The 22135-nt window shown below is 65.6% G+C and overlaps 1 protein-coding gene across 1 annotated transcript in view; it reads left to right on the top strand.

Annotated features, from left to right (window-relative positions):
• Positions 1-21053, top strand: part of CTBP2 (C-terminal binding protein 2) — a 71382-nt gene extending 50329 nt beyond the window's left edge. Inside the window, exons 3-11 of the mRNA XM_056106663.1 lie at positions 7957-8115; positions 17446-17600; positions 17693-17837; positions 18078-18284; positions 19149-19363; positions 19458-19588; positions 19733-19860; positions 20019-20136; positions 20659-21053. Of these exons, the coding sequence (XP_055962638.1) occupies positions 8058-8115; positions 17446-17600; positions 17693-17837; positions 18078-18284; positions 19149-19363; positions 19458-19588; positions 19733-19860; positions 20019-20136; positions 20659-20839 (1338 nt within the window). The 5' untranslated portion in view covers positions 7957-8057 and the 3' untranslated portion in view covers positions 20840-21053. The remainder of the gene's footprint in view (positions 1-7956; positions 8116-17445; positions 17601-17692; positions 17838-18077; positions 18285-19148; positions 19364-19457; positions 19589-19732; positions 19861-20018; positions 20137-20658) is intronic.
• Positions 21054-22135: the final 1082 nt, after the last annotated feature.

Here is a 22135-nt window from a genome sequence, read left to right as displayed (position 1 = left end):
TTCGAGAACGGTCCGTGGCCACGCCGAGGAAGGTCAGAGGTCGGCCGTCCAGGGCCGGCTTGGAGACTTCTCTTCCCCGTCCCAGGCAGCTTCCTGACCTGGTGGCAAAACAAACCCCAGCGGCCGTGTCCTCGCTCAGGAATTCGTGCTGGAAAGAGAAATCGCCGGCCCGGAACAGAGCCGGGGCGGGCTGGCGGAAGTGGCCGCCTCCGTGTGGCGCTGGTCAGCTGCCCCGGCCCCTGACCGTGGACTTTCCGGCTCAGCAGGCGGGAGGAGAGGAGGGGCCGGGCTCGTGCTGGCGGGAACCGGCTCCTGCCCAGCTGGCCGTGGCCAGGCATGGCCCCGTGTGTCCAGCTGCAGAGGGAGAGGGGCCCGCTGTCCTGCTGACCCCCAACAGCCCCTCGCTGGGGCAAGACCCTCCCGGGGAAGTTTCTCACCCCGGAGGTCAGAGGGGCATCATTGCGGCCAGCGGACCCCGTCAGCTCAGTCCGGGGGGGCCCCTCGGGAATCTGGGCACAGGACACGTCTGAGCGTTTCTGAGGCATGGTCGGGCGGGGCCGGGCCCAGGCTCTGTGGGAGCTGGTCAGTGCTAGTCAGTGCTGTTCTGGGTGATGCTGAGAGGCCCGGAGCAGAGGTCCTGCTGCCCGGGGACCCCTGGCCACTCCAGGGTGGCCAGTAGGCCCCGCCCCTTTCTCATGCCGGTGATGCACCCCGTGCTGGCCTTCCTGCAGTGGGGGACAGGGACAGCAGCTGGCCTCGGGCTGGGTGGGGCACGTTTGCCCTGCACCCCAACACACAGGGTGCCAGAGGCCTTGTGGACCGGTCCGGTGTGTGGCCCTGGTGTCCCTGGCCGGCCCACGGCCCCTCCTTCCTTTCGGGTCCACCCAGGCCAGCCTGAGTCCAGGTGAGCGTCCCCTGGCAGTTGGCCAGGAACCTGATTCCACCATGCCCAGTGGCCCTGGGCGGGGCGTGGGCCTGGTCCTCCTCCCCAGATCACCACCCTGTCCCCGGGGTTGCTGAAGTGAGTGGGAGACAGACGTGAGGACGAGCTGTGGTGTCTCCCGGAGGGGGTTGGGGTCAGGCGCAGGCCCATTCCACCATCTCTTGGCCGTGAGGGCTCCGGTGTTGGAAGCTGACCCAGTGTCCCCTTGTACACCTGCCCCCGGTCAGCTCTCTGTCCAGAATGCATCCTTCAGCCGCGTCCGTTTGTCCGTCCGTGTCTCAGCTCTCGTGCTGCAGTGAACATGGCAGTGGGGGTCACTTTCAGTCTCCGTGTCTCGCTGGGGCTGGCACAGCATTTAGCTTTTGGAAAGGTGTCTCTGCCCTCGGGCGTGGGACTGGGGGGGGGGGGGGGCTGCTGAGGATGGGGTGGGGGGTGTCCTGGTGAGGGTCTGGTTTCGGAAGAGGGTTTGGGCTCAGCTGCCCTCCCAGAGATAATCATCTAGAATATTCTTAGTCCGGTGAGGGGGGAAGCAGGGGCCAGGAAGAAGCCCAGAACAAAACCAGCTTTGAGGGAAGTCGGCAAACCAGAAAGGTGGCATTCCTGCCCCAGCCTCGACCTTGGCTGGAGGGGAGCCCGCCCCGCCTGTCACTGGTTTCTGGGGGGGGTGGCGTTCTGGCGGCCTTTGGCGGGCAACCCCTCCCCTCGCACAGCCCCCCCAGGGGCTCCCAAGGGGCTTCTGTGGGTTCTGATTAGAGGAGTCCCTGCAGGTCTGCGGGGGGCGGGCACGGCCTAGCGCCCCAAGCCCGACTCCCGTGTGGTTGTCTGCAAACCCCAGCAGCTGTTTCCAGGTTCACCTGTGCCTGTGCTGGAAGTACAAAGGCAGTGCTTTATTTTTTGCACGTTTTGAACAGCTGGGTGTTGGTGGTTGGGGGTGGGGGCCACACCCAGGGGTGCTCAGGGGGCCATAGGGGATGCTGGGGATCGAACCCGGGCCGGCCGCGTGCAAGGCAGGGGCCCTCCCCAGGTTTCTGCAGGAAGGCGAAGGCGCGAGACCCATTCGCAGCCGCCTCTAGAGGTCCCGAGGGAGAGTTCGTGGTGGCCGAGACCCGCCCGCGTCTGGGTCGGGCGCAGCGCTGGGACTCTGCTCCCCTGGGCGCTGCCCGCAGCTGGTGGCCGGGCGGCCTTCCCAGCGGGTTTAGTCAGCAGCTCGCCTGCTGACGCCTCTCTTCCTCGCGGGATGGAGCGTGGCTGTTTGGCCCCGGCCCGGGCCTGCAGGCAGGTCAGCCACGCTAGTGGCTTCTGGGGGACCGTCCCCCAGACCCTGGACAGGCCAGCCGGCCAGCCGTGCTCGCTTTCTCCTAAGCTCCGCCTCTTGGCGGGGGTCCAGCCCCCACCCCCGGGGCCCATGGAGATGTGGGTGCACAGGCTTCCTGGGGATGGGGGTCAGCGAGGGCCTGGCACACAGCCACGCCCGTTTAGTGCCAGCATCCATAACCTGGCTGTGCCCGTTCCCTTGTGGGCAGCAGGTCCCGGGAGGGGCCACGCCCAGGACACGGGTTCCCACAGCTGGGGGAGGGTGGGGCACAGTGGTGTTGGCAGCCCCTCAGACCCCCAAGTGTCTGCAGAGCTGGAGGGTGGCGGCTGCTTTCCTGGGGGACGAGGTGCCCCTGCCCACGCAGGCCCACCTGCAAGCTTTCTCGGGCAGTGCCACCAGGGGGCGCAGTTCCCCCAGATTCCTGTCTGCGGCCGGAAGGACCCGCCCGTCCACCCCTGCCAGGGCCTGTCCCCGCCTGTTCCCGAGGGCCTGGGCGGCCGGTGTACGCCTGGCTGTGGCCTCCAGGGATCAGGAGAGCAGGCACCCCCCACTCCCTGGAGAAGGTTCTGGAACCAGGAGAAACTGCTCGTGTCGGGCTGCAGGTCAGCCTCCCTGCCCTGGTCACCCACAGGACACTCAGCTGCCCTGTATGAAGGCCACCACTCAGGACGGTCAGTTCTCAGCCTGCAGTGCTGACCACACACGGATGCACACACACAGAGACACAAACGCGCATACAGACGCACACACACACACAATGCCCAGACACACCAATACACCCATACTCATACACACACACACCCTGCACCCCCCCACACACAAAGACACACATACATATAGACACAGACACATCCAGACTCTCTCACACACACAGACACACAGATCACACACATAAACATACAACAGACATGCACGTGCATATAGACACAGACACGCCCACGGTGTGTCTGTCTCTCTCTTTCTCTCTCTCTCTCACACACACACACACACACACACACAAGAAGGGACTGGATGGGGGCCCGGTCAGGTTCCTGTGCTCTGCTCATCTCAAGGGCCCGAGTGACCTGACCTTTGCCTGTGGCCAGGCGTGCAGCTGGGGGAGGGTGGGTGTGGCCAGCGCCCGCTCCTCACACCGGCCCCCCACGTGTCCTGGCATGGACCCCCGACCCCTGCACAGGCGAGGGCGGCTGAAATGTGCCCCCCTCCCCCCACCCACTGCCACCAGGGCAGGCGGGAAGTAGGAGGTCCTGTGGGCTCAGTGGGCACCTGGCCCGGAGCCGGGGCGGGTCAAGACCCCGTTCCCTCTGGGCCCTCCGCTCTCCTGTGCCACGCCCCGCCCGGTGCCCGTTCCCTCACCTGCCAGTCTGGTCGTGCCCCCGGGCTGCCCCGCTTGGCCGTGGCCACACCCTTCATGGCCTGTGGCACTGCCGTGGGCACCTGGGAAGAATGGGCACTGTTCGGTGGCTTCCTCCCTGTGCAGCCTGACTGAGGACACCGCCCGTGCTCCCAGCTGGGGCGATGCCACCTCGGGCTCCGCCAGGCCCGTCTAAGCCCTGGACCGTCCCTCCCGGGCGGCAGGGGGATGGGGGGCTCCGATATGGGAGGGAGTGGGCAGGCTGCCCAACACGGTTTCCTGGGCTGGCAGTGAGTTGGTGAGCGGGGCCGGCGTGCAGCCCCTGACCCTGTCTGAGCCGAGTCACGGAGCACGCTTCCTGTTTTCCCCCAAGAACCCTCTCGATCGGGCCTCGCTGCTGACGGATTTATTCAGACGATGGGTCCGGGCGACGGGCGCCTCGAATTCCCGCCGACAAGGCCGCGGTGGGCGTCCGGGCCCAGGGCAGCCCGCGGACCATCCGTGGGAACGAAGAGCTGACGGCGACGCTGTTATTAACGTGGGGTTCCGGGCGGGAGCGGCTGGGGCTGGCCCGAGCACGGCTGGTGGGGGGGCTCGGCGTCCCCTGGGCTAAGTGGAGCCATGCACTCCTCCCTGGGAACGCGGGGCGGTGCTCCCCGCTTCCTGCCGACCTTTCGACACCAGCAGATGGTTTTCCTTAGAAGTGCCGCGGCCCACCGGCCACCCTCCTGACTCGGCAGGGGCTGCTTCTAGGGGCTCAGTGAACCCTCTCGTCTCCCTGGGGTCACCTCTGGGCCTGGGACTGGAGGGTCTGTCCCGGAAGCAGGCGGGGCCGGGCCTGGAGGCCCTGGAGACTGGCCCCGTTTGGGTTTGGGGAGCCGTGGGGGCTTCGTGGCTGTGTGTGTGCGCACATGTGTTGCCACGCATGCATGCATGTGGCTCACACGTGCTGATGGCACGTGTGTGCCGGTTTGGGTCAGCCTGGAATCGGGCAGGTGTCATGGGGTGACACAACATGCCTTCACACATTGGTGGGGGCTCTGCAGGAAGAACACACACACACACACACACACACACACACACACACACACACAGGAGGAATACACACACACCCGCTTCCTGCTGTCCCTCGGGGAGAACCTCAGGGCGGGCCAGCCCGGCCTCCTCCTGGGGCCTCCGCCGGGGGCTTCCGCTGGCTCCTGGGGCTGGGGGGCTTTAGCGGCACCCGGGGGTCTGAGATCATCCCTCCAGCCCTCTCAGAAGGGACAAAGAACCCAGCAGGCCAGCGCACACTCAGCTTCACCACTGCCCACCACCGCCCACACCCACCCAGCCCAGGGCCTGCCCCTCTGCTGCCCCAGGCCCAAGCACATCCCACTTCCTGTGGTTTGGGTGAGGGGGCGGGGCTTGTTCCATGGGGAAGAGGAGAAAACTGTCCCGGGAGGCTGCCTGGAGGAGACTAGCAGACACAAGGACCTGGGGTGGGGGTGGGGGGGCGCCTTTCAGAGGTCGCCTCTGCTGGTCAGAGGGGGGGAGTGGCATCCACAGACCAGACCCTCCTGCCTCAAGGGCCTGGAACACAGGGCTGATGGGCTGTGCTTGGAGATGCTTCTAGAACGGTGGTGGTAGAGAAGACGGGTGGTTCTGAAGCTGGCAGGGCCAGTGTGGGGCCCAGGTTCAATCCCCAACACCTTCAGGCCACCCCAGAGAACGGGGCGGGGGGGGGGGGGGCAGAGATGGGGAGAGGGAGAATGGCCTGGCCAGGCCGGCCCAGCCACACCCAGGCGCTTCCCCCGCCCTCTCCCTCCCTCCCTCCCGCAGCAGGACAGCTGTCCCCCCCCTCCCAGCCCCTCGGGCCTGGCTGTGGCCCCAAGTCTGGGGAGACCCAGAGCGGCCCCTTGGGCTGGCTTTGCCGGGAGCCCGCTGCCCTCTGCTGGCCAGTGTGCCCTATTGCAGGCTGCTGGGCCACTCCGGCTGGGCCCCTGCAGGCGTCCATGGCCTGACCTGTGAGCAGGGTCCGGAGACTGAGCTGGTGGCTCCCAGGCTGGCCCTCACCGTGGCCCCCTGCAGTGTCCATCATGGTGGTCTGCCAGCTGCCACTGCCCCCCCCATCCTGTCGCTGTTTTAAAGCCAAAGATGGTCTGCGCTGAGCTGAAACCCCTTGGGCCAGCGTGGTGGCAGCTCTGCCCGGGTGGGCTTCACTGTGCTCGGGGTCAGTGGCCGTCAGCCCCCCAGAGGCAGAGCGGGGTCCCCCAGCCCCTGGAGAAGCCCGTGATGTCAGGTCAGGGGTCTCTCTGTGCTCCTGTCCACCCGGTCTCGCCCACAGGTCTGAGTGGTGACTGAGCAGAACCTTCCAGAAAAGGGAGCCAAGAAGGCAAATTTATCTCCCACCCGGGAGGTGGGGGTTTCTTTTGGCCTCTTGACCGGGGGTTGGGGGGTCTCCCTTTCACTGCTGAGCCTCCAGGGACTGCCAGGACGGCACCAGCTCTTGGTTTTAGTGGAAGTTCAGTGGTTTTCATCCTTTCCTTTTTATTCATCGGAACAGTTGTAACATTTTTTAAATGTACGTTTAAAGCATATTTGTAAGTTAATTGCTCTAAAAAAGAAACGTGTAAGAAAGCTGTTTGCCCAGAGTGTCTCGGTGGAGGGAGCGCGCACAGAGCTTCTGGAAGCCTTGGGGCTCTCACCAGGGGCCCCACGGAGCCTCTGACCACCGGGGACACAGGGACACATGCGTCCCCGCAGATGGGGAACCCAGAGCTCAGCTGCAGACCCCCACAGCTGCCTCCGCTCGAGCGGCTGTGGCTCTTTTTCTTTTTTTTTTTGAGTTGGCTGAATTTTATTCATTTTGGTTTGTTTTGTTTCCTTTGGGGGCAACACCTGGTGACACTTGGGGTTCCTCCTGGCTCTGCACTCAGGAATTACTCCTGGCTGTGCTCAAGAGACCATACAGGATGCTGGGAATTGGACCCGGGTCCGGCTGTGGCTTTTATTGTCGGGCGAGCGTGTTTGCAGGGCTGGTGCGCTGGAGGCAGGCTGCCGGGCGGGGTGGGTGGCGGGGCCCCTGCCAGGAGGAAGAGGTCACGTTAATTAAGCCCGCGAAGGCCCGCACCCCGGGCCAGCCGCCGGCAAATGTCAGGGAGCCGCGTGAGCAGCACCTGAGTGGGTGAGGCCTCGCCCCACGGCAGCTCAGGAGGCGGGGGTCCTGGGGGGTCCTCCGGGAAGTCTGATTATAACGGGGAAGGCTGACTGGATGTGAGGTCGGGCCACCCCGTTTCTCATCTCAGGACGCCTCACAGACATTTGCAGGGTTTCACCCTGCAGAGAAATTCTGCGTGAACCCGGCTGCCCCCAACACCCTGGATTTGGGTGTTCAGAGTTGGGGAAACCCTCCCTGACCTGCCCCGGGGCATGGCACCCCAAGTCCCAGCCTTGGTCTGATTGGGTGGGCAACGCCCTCCCCATGTGGGAGTTTAACCCCAGACCCAATGACGTTGGCCTCTGTCCACCTGCCGGGGTCTGCACGGCCTTTTGGGGGTCCTTCCTCCCCCGCTGCAGGTTCAGGGTCTTCCCGGTGCTGCTAGAGGGAGCCGGGACCCCCGGAAGCACAGTGCATCTGGGGGGCTTAGGTGAGGGCACGGGCTCAGCTGACACAGCCAGGGGCCCCATGCCCATCGCTGAAGCGTTCCCAAAGGGTGGTGTGGCCTAGTGGTCTGCTCTCCTCTGCGGGGCCTCTCTGGGGGTCCATCCGGGCTCTGACCAGTCCTGGGTCTCCGTGTCCCCCCTCCCCAGTCCTCCAGCTCTGAAGTGTCCATCATGGCCATCCGTCTCCTTTGGGTGCTTCTCACCCTCGCGGCTGGGCGTCAAGCCGGCCAGGAAGTGGCCACCTTGACCCTCCAGCAGGTTTCTGGGGGTGTTTTGCCTAAGAGATGGGACCCACCAGCCCTGAGGCTCTGCCAAAGGCTGCCCTCGTCCCCTGCTCTGCATCTGCTGGCGAGGGGTCTCGGGGTGCACCTGTTAGGGACCCAGCCGGGAGCCACTGTCCCCTAGGATGAGCCAGCAGCTCGGATGCGCTGAGGGTGGCGGGAACGTGGCCGACCCCAGTTACAACCCCCGGGCTGGGGCTGCCTCCAGGTCCCTCTGCCTCGGGTCGGCGACCCTTCCCGCGGTGCCCGTGGGGGCTCGTGTCTGACGGGGCTCATGTCCCCCTTGGTCCCCGGATGGGTCCCGGGCTCAGGGCGGGCTCTGGCTGGCTCTGGCCAGGCGCGGGAGACGGGGCTGATGGGCGTTTCGGGCCTGGGGTCCCGGGTCCGAGACTCAGGCTGCTTCTCTCTCTCGTTCCAGGCTTCACAGTGGCGGAATGCGCGCGGCCGCCCGCCAGTCCCCCTGAGCCCGCGGACGACGCCCTTGCCCGTGAGTCCGGGAGTCGCCGAGCGCGGGCGAGGATGGCCCTGGTGGACAAGCACAAGGTCAAGCGGCAGCGGCTGGACAGGATCTGCGAAGGTGAGCGCCCGGCCCCTTTCCCCCCGGGACACGGGGTTCAGGGCATCTCGGTGTTGTGTGACTTCCCGGGTTCCAAACTGTTTCGAGTTAAAATGTTTGTGGGGGGCTGAGTCCCCTGGCAGCCTCTTGGAGGACCCGAGGAACGTCCCAGGATCTTTGCCGACGTCCGGGTGGCCTTGCGAGGGATGGTGCGCCCAGGGCAGGACGGGGGTCCCTGCTCTGTCCATCCTCTGCCAGACTCGGAGCCTCGGCGGGGTGTGGGGGCTCAGTGGGGCCAGCCGCCTCCCACGTGGCACACCCAGAGGTGCTCCTGGCTCTGCACTGGGGGACCCCGCCTGGCGGTGCGCGGGGGACCATATGGAGTGCTGGGGATTGAACTTGGGTCGGCCGCGTGTAAGGCAAACGCCCTACCCGCTGCGCTATCACTCAGGCCCTGTTAGGGATTTTTTTTTTCCCCTTAAGAAACATTAAATGCTGGAGCAATAGCACAGCAGGGGGGGCATTTGCCTTGCAGGCAGCCGACCTGGGTTCGATTCCCAGCATCGCATTTGGTCTTCGAAGCACCATCAGGAGTAATTCCTGAGTGCATGAGCCAGGAGTGACCCCTGTGCATCGCCGGGTGTGACCCAAAAAGAAAATATATATATAGTGTGTGCTTCCGCAGAAATCATGACCATGACTAGCATCAGGGCGCCGTTGGTCCCTGCCTGGGCGGTCCTGCATGTTGAATCCGGGATCTTCCCCCGGCTTTGGGCCCCTCCTGGGGTCTCCGGCAGGTGAAGGGGCAGGCCTGGGTCTCCCCAGCAGAGGCGGGGTCAGACCCTCAGACGTGACCCTCTGGGACTGCTTGGCTTCAGGGCAAGGGAGTTTCCAGGCCCTTCTGGAGGGGCAGTGCTGCCCAGTGGTTAGTGGTCCTGCCCCGGGTGTGTCCCTGTAGGAGTCCCCATCTGACCAGGCCCATGTCCCCGCCACCCGGGACGTGGAGTCTGTGACGGAGAACAGGAGGTCAGGCCCCGGACTGTCCCTTGTTGCAGAGTCCGGCTCATCTTGGGGCCACCGCAAGCCACATCCTTAGTTGTTTCTGCACTGGTGGCAGTTGTCCTCATCTGGGTCCCAAGAGCCCTGTTCCAAAACGTTCTCCAGACTTTCCCAGATGGGCATCAGGGCGTCGTCCCTGGGACTGGCTGCCCAGCCCCAAGCTAGCCTGTCCGCCTCCCCCTTTGTCCCTGGCCTGTGGGCAGAGTGGACCCCGCAGGCCCCCTTCTCCTGACCCCCAGCTCTCAGCTCCTGCCTGCCCCCGGGGACCCCTAAACCTGGCATCACCGATGCGCTGCCCACAGGCTTGTGCCCTGGTTTGACCTGGCTTTGGCGTAAGGAATGTGGGATGAACAGCCCGGAGGGTCTCTGCGGGGAAGGTCACTCCTGCCTCAGGAGACCGCAGGGTGGGTGGCCACGAGTCACCCCCTGCGGGTTCCGAGGTCTCCGCCCGTGGCGGCGTCAGCCCAGTGAAGGGGGTGGACGTGCCCATGCCGAGCGTTTCCTCCGAGCCCAGCGTGTGGGTCAGAGCATCATGGTCGCATGTGCCCCCCATGCGGTGCCCGTCTGGGTCTGAGCGGTGGCTCCCGGTGGGGCCGTTTTCACTTGCGTTGTCTTCTCCGGGGGCACGGGCCCTGTGGTATCAGACCCCCACCCTGAGACGCTCTTCACTCGCTGCCGGAAACTGGGGGTGGGGGGGCGTTGGGCCCCCGTGCCCCTGCCATACCTCGGGGAGGGTCTCTTGGAGGACAGGGAGTGGGGGTGGGGGGCTTAGCTCCTGGCAGAGGGGTGAGGCCCGGGCACCTTCGCTCCTCCTCTCCCAGGGCGCCCCCTGGAGGGGCCCAGGCCACGGCTCCATCGGCGTCCCTGATGGAGCCCCCGATGGAGCACGGGAGCGTTGGGGCTGCGTCTCGGTGGTCTGCAAGCCCTTCTGGGAAATCTCTTTAGCCCCAAAATGCGGATTTTTAAAATGGGATTATAATGTTGCTATACATTATAATTACATGTTGGGATTCGGCAATTATGCACATTTCAGTAATTATGTGATTAGCAATAATTACATTAGCTATGTAAATATACAATAGTCAGCCGACGGGGCTGCGTCTCCATCACGTAAACGGGGGCCGCGAGCCCACCCTACACTGCCCGCAGGGGGGCCGAGCCGGAAGCGGCGGGCTAGGGTCCGGGTGCAGGGGTGGGGTGGGGGGGGTCTGCCGAGGGCACGTCGGGTCTCCTCTCGGGGCCAAGGTCGTTCCGTCCGGTAGCGCTGCCGGGTCACCGTGTCCTTCCTGTGTCCCCCCCACATGCCCCCACGCATGGCCAGGGCTGCAGACATCCCTGGACGGGGCGGACAGGGCCCCTGTCACCCTGCAGGGGGCAGGGGACGGCGGGGAAGCGCCCGGGACGGGGGTTTCAGCTGGACCCTGCGGGGTGGGAGGGAGAGAGTCTGTGGTGGGGAGGGGTGCGTAGGGTCACCATGTGTCCACGGGAAGGAGCTGGGAACCTGTTCGAGCGCTCGTAGGACGTGCCGTGACCCAGGGGGTGCGACCTGGGGCGTCCCGGCTGCCCCCAGACTCGGCCCCACGCTGCGGTTCTCAGCGGTCCTCACTGCCATATGTCCCTTGGCCGTGGCACCCACTGAGGAGGCCTGACGGGGTCCCAGCTGGGCCCTGGACGCCGGCGCTGGCCTGCACGACCGCCAGCTCTGGGCTCCTGCTGGGCCGGCATTGGCCGCCCTGTGGCCACAGCTTGGGGCTGGGGGCCAGACCCGCACATGGCCCTCGGAGCTGTCTCTGGGGGTCGCACATAGTGTGCGGAGTCGCCTGGTATGGGTGCCTCTGGGACCAAGCACGGGGCAGTAAGGGACAGGAGCCCGAGCCCCCTCGGAGGGGGGAGAAAGAGGTTCCAGGTGCGCCCGGCGGCTCCCCTGACTCCCAGGCCCTCGTCTCCAGTGGCCGGGAGTGGACCAGGTCCCCAGGCACGAGCCCACCGTCTGTCCCACCTTCAGCCTCTCTGTGGAAGTTCCGGTGTTTCTGTTAGGTGGAATTTAAGGTGACCTCAGAGACAGGTGGGGGCTGTGCGGCCAGGGCTGCCCCTTGTCCTTTGGGGTCACGACCAACTCAGTGCTGGGGGCTCCACCTGGCAGGGCCCAGTCGTGCAGAGGCTCAAGGCTAGACCCTCTGTGTGAGGAATTGTGTCCTGACCCCTGACATCGGGGTTAGAGCACTCCACCCCTTGGATGGACTCAGACACACACACACACACACACACACACCCCTGACATCAGGGTTAGAGCACTCCACCCCTTGGATGGACACACACACACACACACACCCCTGACATCGGGGTTAGAGCACTCCACCCCTTGGATGGACACACACACACACACACACACACACACACACACACACACACCCTGAGGAGCCTGCAGCCACCTGCTGTCCTGAGTGGCAGCACCTGGTCACATACACACACACACACACCCCTGCGGAACCTGCAACCATCGCCACCTGCTGTTCTGAGTGTCAGCATCTGGTGCCCGCAGCAAGGCGTCCCTTTCAGGTGTTGTCCCCAGTCCGGGGGGGGGGGGGGGGGGGTCCCTGAGAGGCTGGAACCAGTCCGGCCTCACACGTCCCCAGCTGGAAGTCAGGGATCCGCTTGGGTTCGAGCAGGGAGACTCCCGGAGCCAGGCTGGAGCCAGGCCTGAGCCTTGGCCTGGCAGTGTCCACACACAGACCCGACCCATTCTCTGGCCCAGAACTGTGCATGGGGGCGGGGGGGGGGGGAACACTTGGCTCCGTCCCGCCTCTTAGCTCGCTCCGAGCCTGTCGCTGGATTAACGCTCATCAGGGCGGATTAGGATGGAATTGACCTAAAAGCCCTTTCCCTCCCTCCCCTCCTCCCGTTACTCTTGACGGAGACCCCCCCTCCTGGGGGGGCTGCGGCGGGGGCCTGGGTGCCCCACCACGGGGCCTCCCCCCCCCCATGTCACGTGGCACAAAGCCACGGGCACCGACTTAGCTCTTAATCCGCTCGCGCGCCAGCCGCTTCCTTCCCGGGGCTGCTGCTGTGGGCCGAGCCTGCTAGGGTTTCGGGGATGAATAATTCAGCCGGACTCTGAAACAGAAGCGCCGGCCGGGTCCCCTGCCGTCCGGGAGACGTCACCCAGACCGGAGCCGCGTCCCGATGCCGGTGCCCAGCAGGTACGGGCCGCTCGGGCGCTCTCAGAGCTGGGACGCGGCCGGCTGGCTCGAGGGCCCCTGGGCAGTCCCGGAGCCCGGGCCTGCGGGCAGGAGGAGCTCGCTGACCGATGGCGACGTCTGGGAGGAGCTGCAGGACCCGGCGCCGCCCTTCCCGCCGGAGGCCTGGTACCCGGAGGCCGGGAGGAAGCGCTCGGCGCCCGACTTCGCCCTATACGGCAGCCGCCACGCGGTGATGTCCACGTACAGCCCCCCGCGCCCACCCGCAGCCGGCCGGGGACCCGGCGAGCCCCCCCATCCTCGGGACCTTGGCAGAACCCGGCCCCCCGCGGGGTACGGGTTGCTTAGTAGCGGCCTGGCGTGGGGCGATGGCCCGCGGGACACGGGACACCTGCACCCGGGCCCTGGGGCGGACGGCTTCCCCCCGGGCCCACGGACACCGAGCCGGACCCCCGTGGCCCCGCGCTACCCGGGGGAGCCGCCCTTCTACGGTGACGCGGACCCCAGCAGGCCCGCGGCCCCGACCTGTCTGATCTCCGGGAACGGCGAGCCCAGCCCGCCGGCCACGCTGCCCGCCTTCCTGACCCTGCTGCGGAGCGAGGGGCTGGCCGAGCCCACCCTGGGCGCCCTCCTGCAACAGGGGTTCGACTGCCCGGCTGCCCTGGCCGCCCTGGAGGACGCGGACATCAAGTGTGTGGCCCCCAACCTGGGCCAGGCGCGTATCCTGGGCCGCCTGGCCAGTAGCTTTCGGCAGGGCCGGGCGGGGCCCCCACCCCGGGCCCACTCGGCCAGCCTGGGCGCCTCGGGGCCGCCACCCCAGCCCGGGTCCCCCCGGCCCGCGGGCCCCGCTCGGCGCCCCGCCAGCGCCCCGTCCCAGAACGCCCTGGACACGGCGGGCCCCTACCCCCGGCCCCCACTTCCCCTCCGGCTCCGGGTACGGCTCTCCAGCCCCCTGCGCTCTCACAGCCCGGCCGGGCCCCCCCTGCCCGCCGCAGGCTGGGGTGGCCTTGACGACGGCGGGGCCCCCCGGACCCCGGATCCCCGGACCCCGGACCGCCTACTCCACCGCGTACACGGTGCCCATGGAGCTGCTCAAGCGAGAACGCAGTGCGGCCGCCTCGCCCCTGGCCAGCGCCCACGGGGGCCCCCTGGAGCTGCCCCAGGCGCCGCCGGCCGGCCCGGGCCTGCACTCGCCGCACTGGCCCTACCAGAAGGTGGTCCGGCGCACCGGCGCGCCCATCATCGTGTCCACCACGCTGGTTCCGGAACCAAGTAATCACTCTGCCCCACCCACACCGCCTCCTCCAGGCAGGCCTCAGCCGGGGGTGGCGTGGGGTGGCCTCTATTCCCCGGGGCCTCCACGCGGCCAGGCGCTGCGCAGGCCGTGGTGTGGATGGGAAAGGCCAGGCCAGGGTCAACTGCTGGGCCCCCGGCTCCAGCCCCTGTGGAGGTCGGGACCCCCGGAAGAGCCGTGGGAGGCTGTCAAGTGCTTGGCTGACCTGTGTTTTCTCCTCCCGCTGCCCAAACTTCAGGCCCGTTTCCCCGGGATAAGGAGCCGCGCTGGGGGTGACAGAGAGGGTCCCCGGCCTTGCGGGAAGGGTCCCCTTCGCGCCAAGGGTCCCCTTCACACCCGTGCATTTGGCAAGTTCCCGGGCCTGGTCACTGGGCTCCTCCAGGCCGAGGAGTCTATTGTGGGAACAGCCAGGCCCGCGGTTCCGTTTCCTGCCTGGCCTTCGGTTTGGTTTGGTTCTACCGCGGGTGGGTCAGGGTTCTCTTTGTTCGATTTTTTTTTTCCTCTCTCTCTCTTCACCTTATCCCCCTCCTAATCAGCGTGCGACGACGTCAGATCATTTTTCCGAGGGCCGCGCTCTGCCCCCCCCCCCCAACATTCTTTCTCTGCAACCAACTAATTTGCATGGCGGTGACATTCGTTGCTCAAGTAATTTCATCTGATAATGGCCAGGCTTGCAAAGCGGATCCGAAAACATATTCCTTAATTATGCGTTGCTAGGCGACGGGAGGGTTTGGTCATAATCACGGAAAGATTAGCCCTGCAGAGCCGCCTCGGAGGGAGGCGGCAGAAGCGCCCGGTCTCTCTTCGCCCTCTGTTTGTTTTGCCGCCTCGTACCCCAAACAGCCGCTGCGATCCGGGCAGGGGGGGACGGAGCTCCGTGGGGGCTGTGTGGAGCGAAGGTCGACCCACCGCTCGGCAGCCTTGAGGGATCCCGGTTTCTGCGTGGCCGGCATGGAGGCCGCCTTCCTGCCCTTCTGGTACCTTCTGGCTGCCACGAGAACACCCTCCCCTGAGTGGTGGGTGGCACCGGGCCAGCCCGGGCCCCTGGAGCGCCCCGTCCGTGTTGGCAGGCCTTTGGTGTGTGGACTGAGACCCAGAGTCCCAGGCCCGGGGGGTCTTCTAGTCGGTGTCCTTCAAGTGACCATTCCGATTGCCTGGGCCCTGTGGGCGTCACCGCGTGGGCTGTCCCCTCCCTGGCCCCCCGAGTTCCTCCCGGCAGTGGGAGAGAGCCACGCCTGCGTGTGTACGTGGAGGCCACCGTGTTGCTCGTCTCCTGCATTGGCGGTTTGTCCCTCCGCCTCTCCGCGCAGGCGCTGGGGGTGGACACTGGACACTCCTGTCGGGGGGGAGGGGGTGGGTACAAGGACTCCTGCTGGGTCCCGGGGTGCATGCACCGTGACAGGGTGACCCTGCCCTCCCCACGTCCCACAGTGCGGCAGCTGGCCAGGCTTAGTGGCCAAGCCCACAGGGACAGCCATGCCCAACGGTGGACGACGAACTCGGGGCACGTGACCCCAGCTGAAAGGTCTCTCCAGTCCCCGAGCACATAGGGGGTGACCAAGCCACGGGAGGGGACGCAGAGTCGGCAGCCTTGCTGGGGGTGCGTGAGGCCCCTCCACACTGCCTAGGGCGGGGGAGGTGACCGCCACTGACCCTTCAAAGTTCATATCAGGTGACCGCCACTGACCCATCAAAATTTATATCAGTACACAAATCGTGGGCAGGAAGGGGGGGGTTGTGTGCTGGGTTGGAGCGTGTGTCCGGGCGGGGTGGCCAGAAGGACCCGCCTGGGTCGGGGTCGAACCCGGGACCACCGGGGGCAGCCGACTTGCCCTGTGTGCTATGTCCTGGGACTTGCTGGGTGCAGGACTGCCCTGGCCACAGCGGGGCCTTTTGGGGGCCCGGCCACGTCCCCACAAGGTGGTAGCCTTAGTACAGATGACCGAGACCTGGCATGAAGTCACCCGGCTGGCGGGGGCAGCGCCCCCAACATGTGAGGCCGCGGTTGGGTCCCACACACAGAGAAGGGAGTTGGGGTCCGCCGGCGGCTGTGCCTCCCCCAGGTTCCACGCTATACCCCCCACCCCCAGCCCCCCGGGTCTGAGTTTGTGTCCAGCTTCTAGAGAGCAGGTTGGCTGAGCCAGCCACGGTGGGGTGTGACGGGAAGGCTTCGGTGCCTGTGGCCGGTGCCTTTGGACTGTCCCCACCTCACTGTCCTTCCCTGGTGGCAGGGGTTTGTCCTGGTGGCCACTGTCCTGGCCGCTGGCAGCAGCTCGGTTCTGTCCTGGGTGGCCTCTGGGCTTCCGCCGTGCCTGCCAGCGGCTTGGCCAGCTGTCCCCGCCTCCTTGGTGGCCCGGGCCCATCGGCCAGCAGGACAGCGGTGGGGGTGGCCATCCGTGTCTGTGGGACCCTGTCCAGGCAGTGGCACCCGCACCCAGGAGGCAAGAGACTGGGACTCGAGCCCATAGGGCAGCTCGTCTCGCATGGTCTGGTCACTGCCCGCACCCCATCCCCCTTGGGAAACTGGGCAGCTGTGTCCATGCCCGAGGCCAGCCACACTTTTCTCCTGACCAGGCCCTCACGCACCGCAGCCCTGGGCAGCCTCGGGCGTCCCTCCCTCCTGGCATGTGGGGACGGCCGGGCCAGCTGTCAGGACTCTGGGAAGAGCCAGCAAGGCTGGCCTGGAGAACAGACGGGCACTTGGACCCGGGCCACAGGCTGAGGACTGATCACCCCCACCCGACTTTCCGTGTGGCCCGAGCTCTCGCGGGCTCTGTGGGGTTTGGCCCTCAGGCTTTGCGTGTGGGTGTGGGTGTAGGGTCTCAGTGGTGCCAGGGGTTGTGACCATCAGCCATGGGTCTGGGCTGGTGCTGGGCCAAGGACCTCCCAGCCTGCCAGGCATGTGCTGTCCCAACCAGGATGGTCTAAATGTGACCGATAAAGACCCATCGCTGACACGGCATCTGTGGGCCCAAAGAGGGGGCAGGGATCATTGGATCCCCCAGCACCTGGCATGGGCTCGAGCACCACCAGATGCGGCTAGAAGCCAGCACAGGGAGAAGGAAAGATGGCCCGACTCCCGTGTGGGAAGTGGGGTCCCCTCCTCCCTGGGCCTGCACCCCTGAGGAGGAGGGGAGAACGCTGTGGCACGGGTTCTGGGGGGTTGTTGAATTTAGGGAGCCACACACGGTTCCCAGGACTTGTTCCTGGTGGGTCTGGCCCATACAGGGTGCTGGGCTTTGAGCAAGGCCGATGCCTTCTTGCTGGTCCCCAGCCCCCCAGGGCACGGTCTTAATAGGATTCCCCGAGGCCGGGATCTCTGCCCCCACACTGGCTGCCAGACCACCAGGCACAGCAGAAAGCCACGTGGTGGTTCTGCCCTGACTCGTCTCTACGCCGGAGTCTCTGGGGTGGGGTGGGGTGGGGTGGGGGGCCTTTTCCGGGCTCTGCCACTTGGTCACTTTCTCATCTGGTGCTGGGGGCCCACAGGGACCCGGGCCGCCATCTGCCGGCCAGCCCAGAGCAGGACCACCCAAGCGGGGCCCGGGCCATTGCTAGGCAACCTGGAGCTGATGGACCGGGAAACGCCAGTTCCCTAGGGTTCAGGTCTGCGGGACGGGGCGCAGGAGCGTGTGGACAGAGCTGCTGGGGGCCGGTTTCTGCCGGGCAGCGGAGTCTGCGCGCGTGTCTGTGTCCCCAAGGCAGGGGGTGTCCCACCCAGGTACCCTGGACACCGCAGGCCTCCTATCCCCCGCCCCCCAAGTCCGCCAGCAGGGTCCTCACCGCTCTGCCGCCCTGCAGGTATCCGCCCCCAGATCATGAACGGGCCCCTGCACCCGCGGCCCCTGGTGGCCCTGCTGGACGGCCGGGACTGCACGGTGGAGATGCCCATCCTCAAGGACCTGGCCACCGTGGCCTTCTGCGACGCGCAGTCCACGCAGGAGATCCACGAGAAGGTGCGTGTGTGCCCCTCAGCGGCGTCCCACGCGCCCACCCCCACCAGGGGCCGGGTGGGCTGGGCCCCACGCACTGCTCTGCTCGCTCCCAGGTGCTCAACGAGGCGGTGGGCGCCATGATGTACCACACGATTGCGCTGACCAGGGAGGACCTGGAGAAGTTCAAGGCCCTACGTGTCATCGTGCGTATCGGCAGTGGTTACGACAACGTGGACATCAAGGCGGCAGGCGAGCTGGGTGAGCAGCGCAGGGGGGATGGGCACCGCGGGGGGAGGGCGGGGACCTGCCGGCTTCTTCTTCCCACGTGGGGGCCCCCAGAAGAGCCACTGCCGCCGTGCAGGAACCCCCAGACGGTGTCCCGGGGTCAGTAACGTCCTCCCGGGGCGTCCTGAGCTCATGCCCCCCTCCCGATCCCCCCGGGGGGCCGTGACGGGGGTGCCAGGCTCATCCCGGGGCTCCCCCGCCAACCGCCCACAGGCATCGCCGTGTGCAACATCCCGTCGGCGGCCGTGGAGGAGACGGCCGACTCCACCATCTGCCACGTCCTCAACCTTTACCGGCGCAACACGTGGCTGTACCAGGCGCTGCGGGAGGGCACACGTGTCCAGAGCGTGGAGCAGATCCGGGACGTGGCCTCGGGCGCGGCGCGCATCCGCGGGGAGACGCTGGGCCTCATCGGCTTCGGTAGGTGGCCCCCGGGGGGATGGTGGGTGGCCCAGGCCGCTTCCAGAGAGGGCTTGTGCGGGTGCCGGCCTGGAAGCCAGCAGAGCGCCTCAGTTTCCCCGTCCGTCGGGTGCAGGAGAAACAGGGCAGGAGGCCACGCACGGTGCCGCTGCCCCTTGGCCCCTTCCTTCCACACTGCCCATGGGCCACCCGTGTCGATGGGTGTGGCTGCAGCGCCCCCTGCTGGTGCCTGCAGCTTCTGGCGCCGGGGACGGGCCCTTCTGGGCTTTCCTGGGGCCTCTGAGGGTGGTCGGGCCAGGGCAGTTGTTCTCAGGCCTCGAATGCAGCCCTCACCGTCCCCCACCCTGGGTTTGGGGGTGCAGTCGGTGGTCAGGGGACGGAGATTTCTGCAGGGAAGTCAGCCGACAGGAATAGAATTTAACACTTAGAAATGGCCCAGATGGGTTCTCCTGCTGCCCCCCACCGCCGTGTTTCGGGCCCAAGAACTGGGCCTGGGGTCCCCTGGGACTATCCAGGAAGTGTCCCAGTGAGAGAATCCAGGCCCTGGGGGGCCCCCCGGTCGGGGGTGTATGTATGGGGAAGGAGTTGTGGGCTGGCCCTTCTGGAGGGGACAGTCCCCAGACCCCACCTGGTCCCACCCACCCCTTGTGGGCTTCCAGCAGCTCTGGCCTCGGGACCCAGGAGGAGGCATGATGCCACCCCGGGACCGTTGGCCGCCCGCTCTCAGGACTGGCCAGTGGGCACCCGGGGCGGCCCCCTGGGGGAAGGACTGTGGAGAAACACCGTGGGGCAGCCCGGAAGGGCCACCCACCCCGGCAGCCTCGGGCCGTGGCCACGCTCACCGGACGCTCTCTCTCCGCACAGGTCGCACGGGGCAGGCGGTCGCTGTTCGAGCCAAGGCCTTTGGATTCAGCGTCGTGTTTTATGACCCCTACTTGCAGGACGGGATTGAGCGGTCCCTGGGCGTGCAGCGCGTCTACACCCTGCAGGACTTGCTGTATCAGAGCGACTGCGTGTCCCTGCACTGTAACCTCAACGAGCATAACCACCACCTCATCAACGACTTTACCATCAAGCAGGTAACGGCCGGGGGCGGGGGGCAGGGGAGCGGCCCACACTGGGCAGAGGAAGAGACCCCGCAGGCACCTGACCGGCCTCTCTCTGTCCCCGCAGATGAGACAAGGGGCGTTCCTGGTGAACGCGGCCCGCGGCGGCCTGGTGGACGAGAAAGCCTTAGCCCAAGCCCTCAAGGAGGGCAGGATACGAGGGGCTGCCCTCGACGTGCACGAGTCGGAGCCTTTCAGGTGGGTCGGCGCGGAGACCGGGCCACGGGGGCAAGTCCCCAGAGGCTGTCAGAGCGGTCAGGTGCTGGAGGCTGTGGTCGGCGGGCCCGCCCTGAGCGGCGCTGCCTGGCGTCCACTCACTTCCGTGGCTTCTTCCCTCCCCAGCTTTGCTCAGGGTCCCCTGAAAGATGCCCCCAATCTCATCTGCACGCCCCACACGGCCTGGTACAGCGAGCAGGCGTCCCTGGAGATGCGGGAGGCGGCCGCCACCGAGATCCGCCGGGCCATCACCGGTGAGCCTCCCTCTCCCCCTCCCCCACCATGGCCAAGCGTTGCTGGAGTGCAGGGTGGGGCCCCGGGTAGCTGCGCTCGGTGAGGGGAGATGCCCCCACCCCGATCACCTGCTGTGGCCACTGTGTGCAAGTGACCCCCCCGTTTCCTCTCGCTCCAGGCCGCATCCCGGAAAGCTTAAGGAACTGTGTGAACAAGGAATTCTTCGTCACGACAGCGCCCTGGTCGGTCCTAGACCAGCAGGCCATCCACCCCGAGCTCAATGGTGCCACTTACAGGTGAGCGCGTGCCTGCCTTTCTGGGGACACGGGTCTGAGCACTGGTCAAGGACTCAACCATTGTGTCCCTACGGCCGTCAAGGGCCCCGGGCAGTGATGTGGCACGAGTGAGGACCCCTTCAGCGGCCTTCCTTCCCGCCTTGCAGGGAGGTCGGCCTCCCACAGAGCAGGGTCGGTCCACGACAGGCCCGCTCTGGGCCCCGGGTGCCAACAGCTCTTGCCACTCCCAGCCTTCAGAGGGGCCCTGTGGCCCTCACGACCCCCAGGCTCCCACATTCCGAGCACCACAGGCCTGTTCTCCTCAGGCCCTTGGCAAAGCAACGGGGCACCGCCCCCATCACCCGCGAAGGTCTCGCGTGTCCTTGCCGAGGGGCCAGGGTTGGGATGTGCCCGTGTCCGGGTTCCTCCTGCCGGCGTGGCTGAGCCGGGTAGCTCCTTTTGCAGGAAGCGCCTGTTCGTGTTGGGGCCTCTCGCAGGCGTTTTCTCGGGGGGGACTCACCCGCCCTTCCGTGTTCTCCGCAGATACCCCCCGGGTATCGTGGGCGTGGCCCCGGGGGGACTCCCCGCCGCCATGGAAGCCATCATCCCCGGCGGCATCCCGGTGACCCACAGCCTGCCCACCGTGGCACACCCGTCCCAAGCGCCCTCTCCCAATCAGCCCACGAAACACGGGGACAGTCGAGAGCACCCCAACGAGCAATAGCAGAGTGACGCGCGGGAACCACTCGCGAGCCTGGGACCAAGAGGCGCCGGAGGTGAACTGAGATGGAACGTGTCGTCGGGCTTCGGCCCGCGCCTGCAGCGTGGGCCGAGCCGAGCCTCGGGCGTGGCCGGGAGCGCCCCCTTCTGTTGTTGTGTGTTAAGTTTCTCATCTGTGCATCACGTCGCCGAGAGTGAATCGATCCACCCTCCCTCCCCTTCCCCAGCCGCCCCGGGTGAGCACCCACCGCAGGGCTGCCGCATCTGCGTCCGAGCGCGTGTCGCATCAGGCGTCCCCGATGGAGGAAGGAAACCTGCTCCGGAGTGGACACCCCCCCCCCCGCCACCGAGACTCTAGTCCCTGGGTCCACGGGGCCTGGTCCGCCCTTCCTGTGAAAGGGAAGGTGAAATCACTACAAAACGGGGAGCAGACGGTCTCCCGCGCATCTCCCGGGAACTGCGGGCGGGGCGGGCGAGTTGGTCGCGAGCGCAGTTACACCCTCTGATGATGCAAAAAAAAAAAGAAAAAAAAAGAAAAAAGCAAAAAGAAAAAAAAAGTATTAAGTTTCACAAGCTGTTTGTACTCAAATATATTTTCTCAGTTTCAGATCCTCAGCTATTTTATTGAGTGGAAAGTCTTGAGCTGAAATAGTTCAAGAATAATGTTGCATTTCCTTATGTCTCAGGAAACACTTTTTATGGTAACTTGTCAGATTGTCTATGAACAAACCCACTTTTTTAGACATTGATAAAGTCTTCTTTTCTTCACGTGCTATTTTATACAAGAACACTTCAGGTGTGTAGATGTGACTGATTTTAACAAATCCTATTAGATTTGTATCAACTAGTTACATGTTATATTCATAGTCTTTTGTGAATCATCGCCTTTTTGTTTAAAAGATGGCCTATTTTGAGCCTTTGTATAGGTACATTCCTGTTTTTGTGACAAAAAAAAAAACCCTTTCAAACTGTCCCAAACAGAAATATAATGGCTATCAGAACTGTTTTGTTTTAGTGTGAGTTACCGTTACTGTATTTGTTTATTGTAAAGGTGGACATTTAGCGTTCAGTGCAGTTTTCAATAAAAAGTAATGATAAAATTCGTTAAGTTCCGAAATTTTAGTACGTGTCACCAGTGTGAAAGGACTCTCCTTAAGGGCTGGAGAGTCGGGGGTGGGGGTGGGGGGAGGGCTTGCTGGGCACGCGGCAGGCCAGGTAAGTCCCGAGACAGCTGGAGACTGGCCTCGTTTCCAGGGCTGAACTCACAGCTTTTCTGCAAGCAGACCCGGTACCGTGGACA

The sequence above is a fragment of the Sorex fumeus genome, unplaced genomic scaffold (assembly GCF_029834395.1).
Source record: "Sorex fumeus unplaced genomic scaffold, SorFum_2.1 ptg000142l, whole genome shotgun sequence".
NCBI classification, from domain to species: domain Eukaryota; kingdom Metazoa; phylum Chordata; class Mammalia; order Eulipotyphla; family Soricidae; genus Sorex; species Sorex fumeus.
The sequence above is the reverse complement of the archived record's forward strand: the minus strand, read 5'-3'. Positions and strand labels throughout refer to the sequence as shown.